At 44.3% G+C, this 7734-nt stretch overlaps 1 protein-coding gene across 1 annotated transcript in view; it reads left to right on the top strand.

Moving 5' to 3' along the window:
• Positions 1 to 151: 151 nt before the first annotated feature.
• The window catches only part of UTP18 (UTP18, small subunit processome component), a 21650-nt gene continuing 14067 nt past the window's right edge, over positions 152 to 7734 (top strand). The window contains exons 1-7 of the mRNA XM_019542805.1: positions 152 to 394; positions 2259 to 2386; positions 2540 to 2635; positions 3617 to 3681; positions 3972 to 4060; positions 6134 to 6259; positions 6665 to 6839. Coding sequence (XP_019398350.1) covers positions 152 to 394; positions 2259 to 2386; positions 2540 to 2635; positions 3617 to 3681; positions 3972 to 4060; positions 6134 to 6259; positions 6665 to 6839 — 922 coding nt within the window. The remainder of the gene's footprint in view (positions 395 to 2258; positions 2387 to 2539; positions 2636 to 3616; positions 3682 to 3971; positions 4061 to 6133; positions 6260 to 6664; positions 6840 to 7734) is intronic.

The following is a 7734-nucleotide window of genomic DNA, read 5'->3' as shown; positions in this document are numbered from 1 at the left end:
GGGGGGGGCGCCAAGCACAGCTCCCCCCCGCGCAGGGGGGGCGCAATGGACCGGCCCGGCTGTCACGTGGGGTAGGAAGCGAGGTGTCATGTGATTGGGGCGGGCGCGTCACGTGAAGGGGCGGCGTCACTTCCACTTCCGTTGAGCGACTATGGAGAAGGAGATGGTGGCGGCAGCGGCGGCTAGTGGCGGGAGCCGACCCGGCGGGAAGCGGCGCCGGCGGCACAAGCAGCGGCGCGCGGGCGGTGCGGAGGCCACCAAGGGAGCGCGGCTGCCGGGCGCACTGGGCGAGAGAGCGGCGGTGGAGCGCTGCCTGGAGGCGCTAGTGTTCGGCGGCGGCCAGGACGCGGGCGAGGCGGAGCTGGTGCAGCGCCTGCGGGGCCCGAATCGGCAGGTGAGGCCGGGCAGGAGCCTTGCTGCGTGGCGCCTCGAGGAGCGAGTAGAAATGCGGGCTCCGAGGGGAGCCGACAGACGTGGGGGCCTCTCAGCCCTGGGCCTTGCAGCAGGCGTCGGTTCGGTGTCACGAGTGGGCACCAGGGGGTGCTGAGGGGTCTGCCAGGCGTCCCACGTGGTGTCCGGTCTCCATTCTTCTGCCTCTGTGAGAACGCCCTCCTCCCCACTTTTTTTTCCTCCACCTTTTTGTTGGTGACTTTTCATTCTCCTGTATTGGCTGTTCAAAAACACTTGTGCTACTGGCCGCCTACAATTCTTAATTGTGGCCCCCATCATAGGCGGAGCTGGAAGAGATCTCCAGCAGTTGCTGAGTCCTACCCTGGTGTGAGGCAGGATCGTCCCTACCCAACTGTCCCATCCAAACTGTCACCTAGAACAGATGGGTTGCGCACCACTGATTTAAAATGAGGCGACCTTTGCCACCAGCAAATTGTTCTCATGGGTTGAGAAACGCTGATCTGGACTGTATGTAAGAGTAGATCATGTGCTGCACGGCCCCCCAGCCTCCCCAACCTAGGGGTGCACCAATAGAGAGGTTTGTGGGGCCAATACCGATGGCTGATTTTTTTAAGGAAGCATATCGGCTGATACCAATCGAGTTTCTGATACAGCATGGAGAGCTGCATGCAACTGGTAAGTCTGTTGTGGTGGAAGGGGAGGGAGGGGCCGTGGGGGCCCAACCCGCAGCTGCAGCTCCAGAGGCCGCTCCAGAATTGTGCCACAGAGACAGACGCATGTGGTGCAGATCCCAGAGTAACTGGAATGGGCACCTTGTGGCTGTCAGCCGGGGGCGTGTAGATCCTAGACTGGCCAAAGCAGGCAGTATACATGCAGTGCCTGCCCTGGCCTGACAACTCTGCATGCAGCGCCCACTGTAGCCTGTTTGGCACCTGCACTACATGCAGTGCCTGCAAGCACCATGTGCAGTGTTGGTCACAGACCAGCTGGAGTGGGCCTCATGTGTAGGACAGTTATCAGTGGTGGTGCCACATGTGGTGCAGCCTGGCCAGCGTGGGTACTCACCGGTCTGGGGTCTGTGCTGTGCACGCCCTGTTATAGTGCACTGCACACTGCCTGTTCTGGCTGCTGTGCGATTTGTGTGCACACAGCACAGGTCCCACACTGGCTGGAGTGGACATTGAACCCAGGTTGCCAGGGGAAGGGAGGGGATTTACAGGCCTGATTCCATCTTTGGACTGGCTCTGCACCACTCATTCAGTCTACAGAGCTGGATGAGTCTGACACCTCTGCTATAACTGCTTTGTAGACAGCCTTTTTTACAGTGTGCTTTACCTATCATGAGTCTGTCTTCTAAACTTCTCCTTCTGAGGAAACAGTTTAGAGATGAATTGCCATAGGACTAACATTTGTTTTTTCTGTGTGTTTGTCTTTAGAGGAGATAGTGATTGTTTACACTTGCTCTCCTGAAAAGTGTCTTCTCAGTTTGCAGTTGTTAAATTTGTTATTTTAGGATGTGGAATACAGGTACACTTGGAGCTATTTCAAAAGGGAGTGCTTCAAAAGGACAACAATTGTTACTTTCTAATTGTTATCTGTGAAGGACAGACGGATACAATTCTAACACAACTGCTCCAACTTTAACACTATTTCAACCCCTGCTGCTGCTTAGTAAAGCAGCACTGAAGTGGGAGTGGTCTTGCTACATTTCTGTTGTTCCTGACTTGTTCCTGCGTAACAATTAGGAGGTAACAGCTCTTGCCTTTTGAAGTGTTCACCTCTTAAAATGACTCGAGGTATACAGGTACCTGTACCCTTAGATGTATGTGTGTTTGTTTGTTTTTAAGCTTGATGGGGTACTCAGTGGAAATCTTCTGAAAGGGGACTCCAGTGACTCAGAAGATGAAGCGCAAGAGAATTTTCCTCTGTCTAAGAAACCAGCATGGGTGGACGATGAAGATGAAATTAAAGAAAAGTAAGTTCAGTTCATAGTGACCAAAAAGGGAGCAGGAGAGGTGGGACTTCGATTATGTTCCTTTCTAACTGCCTGTTTCTTGGAGGTATACAGCGAACAAAGAGTCATTAAACTTGCAGTTTTTTTTCACTTTCTAAATATGGCTTTGTCTAGGATTGATATGACCCATCGGTATCGGAAAGACATGATGAAGAGTGATGCAGAGAAGAGCCTTACCAAAGAAAAACTTCAAAGAAGACTTCAGGAACAGTAAGGTTTTTCCTATACAAACAGATTTTGCTAATCATAAATCTTGCTGCTAATTTCAAGAACAAGAATTGATTTAATAGCAGTATTAAAAATGCTTTCTTTTTTCCCTTTTGACAACACCTAAATACTCAGCATGTTGCAGTGAATTGTTACTTGTGCTTTTGGAGCAAGCAACCTTGATTTCTTTAGCATTGCTCCTTGTATTACTCCTTGAAAGAGAGAATTTATATATTTTCTTTTCATTCCAAGGGCCTAGTTTCAAATTTGTGTAGCTATTGTTTCATCAATGCATTGGAACATAGTAGTTTTTGTGCCCAGCAATACAGTGGCGAGTAAGAAGGGAATGTAAATAAGGAGTTGCCTGAGGGAAGAAAACAGTAGCTGAGTAGAGATTTGACAGTTGCAATCAGTGCTGGGTCTGAAAAGGAGACAGTGAAGTGTGTTAATCAGTACTATTAGGGAGGAGTATTAGTTTAAAGAAGAGAAACAACATTTTGGTGAAGGCACAAGTTGTAAGCCCAAACGTACAGTTTTGTGAATATAAGAAAAGGTTGCTGCTGCTAGAAATGTAAATACCTTTGTATTTAAGGGCTTTCTGGGATACATGTGAACATAACCATGTAGGGAAAAGGTCACTTGTTCAGTTTTGAAGTTACTTCTGTACCTAGACACTTAGTCTTTTTTTCCGTGGTTAAGAAAACCAGCGTGTCCAAGAGTATTTTGTAGTTACAGCAGTTTGATCTCTGGCAATAGAAAGTGTATTTGGTGGGAGCAGACTAGAAAAGCCCTTTTAAAAGAAGGAAAGGAAGGTTTATGGGTGTCGGGTAGGAGTGTGGAACTGTGTCAGGCAGAAGATATTGTTTTCTACAGTGGCGATTGGGAATGGGGGAGGAAATAATAGCTTTCTGGAAAAGGGGTTCTGGGCAACATGTACGTATTATTCATTCTTTCCTAAAGAGGAATGCATTCTGTCTTTTTAAGGTTTCAGAGAGCTATGGGAGGAGTGCCTTCGTGGGCCGAGAGAGGAAAGAAGAAAACCAAGAAAGGTATAAGCGATGATAATTAACATGGTCAGTAAAGTATTCAGTGCTTTCAATGCGTCTTACTTTGTGTTACTACTTAGAGCTTTATTTTTGACTGCTACTCCCCACCCCTTAGAGCAAACTATGCAGAGTATGTTTTTAGCTTTGGCTTTTCAAGGCACTTTTATTTATGACTGACTTCTGCCTCCTCCCTCCGTCCCTCCCTCCCCCAAAGCAAACATCTGACTATCTTAAATTTGTGAGTTGAGATACTGGAATAAACTGTATGATCAAGAATCGGCTTCCTCTTTTAGATGACAGTGAGGATGAAGAAGATGATCTTCTACAGAAGACTGGCAACTTTGTGTCTATTTCAGAGTCTTTACCAAAAGGTATTTTGCAGGTAAATAACTACCCCGCTGCATCCTTCCCCCTGGTGTTGATCTGGGTACACAGACTTCAAGACAAGAGTTGTGCTACTCAACTGGTTGGAAAGCTGTGTTTGCCAGTATCTGTTTGGATGCCTTGTTTATCGTAAGGTTTCCCTGACTTGAAAGCTTGTTTATTTTCCTTTTAGGGCACATGAAATCAGTTGTGTTTTTTTTTTATCATAACTGCCATATGATGAGAGAGACTTAACGGTCAGTTTCAATACCTGTAGCCCTGTCTGTACTCTAGAAACATTAGCATTAGAGCTGTGCAAAACTTTGGTCCCTGACTTGATTCGGCTCGATTTGGTGGCCAAATCTCTGAATCCAAATTGAATCGGAACCATCCAAATCAGTTTGGAAATATTTGCCGATTCAGACATAGACACAGCTTTAAATGTTTTTTCTACATACCTCTAGGCAGCAGGCAGTTCATGAGTGCTGCGATGCTGGGGCGCGTGGAGTGTCCCACAGGAAACTCGCCAGAGCGCACTGTTTAAAAACATTTAAAGCTGTGTCTGTGGCCCAGTTGCTGATTCTCCGAATCAGCATCAAATCTTTTGATTCGGATTCAGCTGAATCAAATCAGGTACAGTGATCTGAATCAACAAATCAAATCATGGCCCCCAATTTCAGGCCGAATCAGAACCCAATAGGGCCTATTTCGCACACCCCTAATTAGTATAGAACTCCTAAGTGCCAGGATCACCTGATATCTGTTGTACCAGCTGAAAAGAAAGATGCAGTTCACTTCTCAGAGCTATTGTCAGGTTTACTGCAAACTCTTTACTTGAGGATTATTGAAACTTTGATGGCTTGTGCCAACTACATACATTCAACTAAAGGATGGCTCCAGCCTCCAAGGGTTATGCAGGAAGGATAGCGCTCTGAATTGTTCTCCAGAGTGGCATGCATTACTACTTTACAGTGAGGTGGGGAAAAATATAAGAACTGCCATAATAGAATCATTGGAAATTAGGGTTGGCAAGGAACTTAGAAGTTCATCTAGTGCAACCCTCTTCTCAAAGCAGGACCATCCCCAACTAGATCATCCCAGCCAAATAGCTCAGACATAAGATCTGTGTAGCTTAGTATCTTGTCTTGGACGGCGACAGGTTGTATTTAGGGAGTATAAGAAGTGGAACATGCATAATGATCAAGCCTCTTGGTTACCAGCAGACAGGTTTGGGCTTGTTTCAGGTTGTTTCCGGCTATTTTATTGTACTCTAGAATGGTAGACATTGTTTTTAGTAGACTGGATAGGGAAGTAACTAGTTTGACAGTACAGTGCAACACCTAGTAGTCTTACGCACCAGCCTTACGTGAATGTGAAGCACAACAAAAGCTAGGATTGATGTAGGATTGATATTCTTTTTTTGGGGGGGGCATTTCTTTTCAAGAGGCTTGTGTGGAAGTCATTTGCAGTTATTCTGTAGCGTTCATGCTCTTTACTGTCTAGAAAAATACAGCATATGCTTATTCTACTGGTGAGTGTTCAGATGATGGTCTGAATCTGGTAGTAATGCAGAACACTTACCGTGTGCCCTAAGTTTGAAATCACCTGCACCATCTTACAAATTGCCTGGGTCCTACATATCTAAAGCACCGCTTCCTTGCTTATGCTTTATGTGATCCCAAAGGTCATCTGCAAGTAAGTAGCCTCTTGTAACTACCATCTGCACTCCAAGTTCACTTAGTCATACATGTGGGAGGCTGCTTGGCAGTTACTCCTCAGCTCTGGAACTCCTCCCCCCTTGAGACCTGCCAGAGCCTGAGTCTGGTTATTTTTCAGAATTGGTGTAAGACTTTATTTATTTATTTAGTAGGGAGCAGGCTTTTAGCAGGTGGGTTTGTTTCCAGGTGTTCTTAAGGACACTTTTTATTGTTTTATCTGATTTGATGGTAAAGTGCTTTGAGCCTTTTTAGGGGAAAGTGGCATAAAGATTTTATTAAATAAGATTGCCTCAATCTTGTATTGATCAGTTGAGGGTAGGAACACATGTATACTGAACTGCAGCCTGTCTTGGCAACATTGTTTTGTGTTTTAGATGAAAAACTGTTTGAATGCCAATAATGAACGTCCTTCTTATGCCAAACTGACCACAGTGCAGTTTCATCCTTCAGCACAAGTTATCTTGACTGCTGGACTAGATCAGTCTGTATCACTGTTCCAGGTGAGTGATTTTATTTTATAAAATGTGAAATGGACTTGAAAGTATCATACTCCCCTGAATGTAAAAAAACTAGCTGAGAAGCCTAAGAGGGCATAAGGTAGAACTCTTCATCTGCCCCCAGTAGGGATCATGGTTGACTGAGGTTTTTGGTCTTTCTTCCGGAACAGATTCCCACTTGTGATATGTCGCATCTTGACAGTATGTGAAATAGTAATACCTGTACACATTCCACAGGAGTTTTCAATTTTGAAGGTTTCTCTGGGATGGGGTAAAATGACTTCTGTTAACAGTGGGAACTGATTTATCTACTATTACTCTTTCTTTTTGTACTTGTACCTGGAACTATCTGGTGGTCACATCAGAAATAACTTTCTATTTTTTTTCCTTCCTCCCCCCCCCTTGAAGGTGGATGGTAAAATTAATTCAAAGATACAGAGTATCCATTTGGAAAGCTTTCCAGTGCATAAGGCTCGTTTCAGTGCTGATGGAGAGCGGGTCATAGCCACGAGTATACGCAATAAAATGTTTTATGTGTATGACATGATGGGTGGGAATATTATTCCGGTAAACCAAATAAGAGGTGAGCATTAATAAATATGTCAGTATCACTTTTAATGTTCCCAGTATGAGTGTGAATCTATTTGGCGTATGTGGTGTTTGCTAAGTTTTCTAGTGTATTAAACAGCTTTTCTTAATGGAATAAAACAACACATTTTTGGTAACTCATGGTGTTTTGTGTGGCTCTGCCTAATGCATATATATATGGAGGCTATACTGTGTAATCAGCTGAAGGGATAATTATTTTTTTTAGTGCAAAAGCCCCCAACCAAGTAATTATGCCTCCAATTTGAACAACTTTTTTATCTAATTAACAAGACTGTTTTAAATATTTTCGTGAAGATGCATTATGTGCCTTTTATTTAGGACTTGGTGATTAACTATATGTAGTGCTGAGATGGCAAACCTTTTGAAAAGCAAGTTAATATTAGCTATTGTAACCTATAGCCAATTCTGTATATGTAATATGTAACAGTGTATATACACATCTAGTGCTATAGCAATTGACTTGTCCCCATGTAGTAGTAACATGGGTGTCAATAGTATAGACCATGCAAGAAGCGTCTTTTACTACAGAACTTTAGAAAGCTTTAAAAATCTAAAAAGTCAGTTTTTCTGTACTTTCCCATTCCAGTGCACCCTCTTGCCCACCTATAAACTTAGGCCTTGATACTGTATGAAACCTATCAAAATACAGGACAGCTCTATTGTAACAAATTCACATGGAACCAGACAGAAACCTCATGGAAATGTTATTCCATTTTAATGGAGCAAACTATCCAACAAATCCAAAACATCAGGAAGTAGTTACAAAAAGTGGAGGCTTTCTATAAGCGGGGTTTGTTATAATTAAGCTGTTCTCAACGTAAGGCCGAGTCGGCTAAATCCCACTGAGAATAAGAACTGTGCATTTTCAT

This window comes from Crocodylus porosus, unplaced genomic scaffold, assembly GCF_001723895.1.
Source record: "Crocodylus porosus isolate Cpor-Errol unplaced genomic scaffold, CroPor_comp1, whole genome shotgun sequence".
Classification (NCBI taxonomy): domain Eukaryota; kingdom Metazoa; phylum Chordata; order Crocodylia; family Crocodylidae; genus Crocodylus; species Crocodylus porosus.
This window is presented reverse-complemented; position numbering and strand designations above follow the sequence as displayed.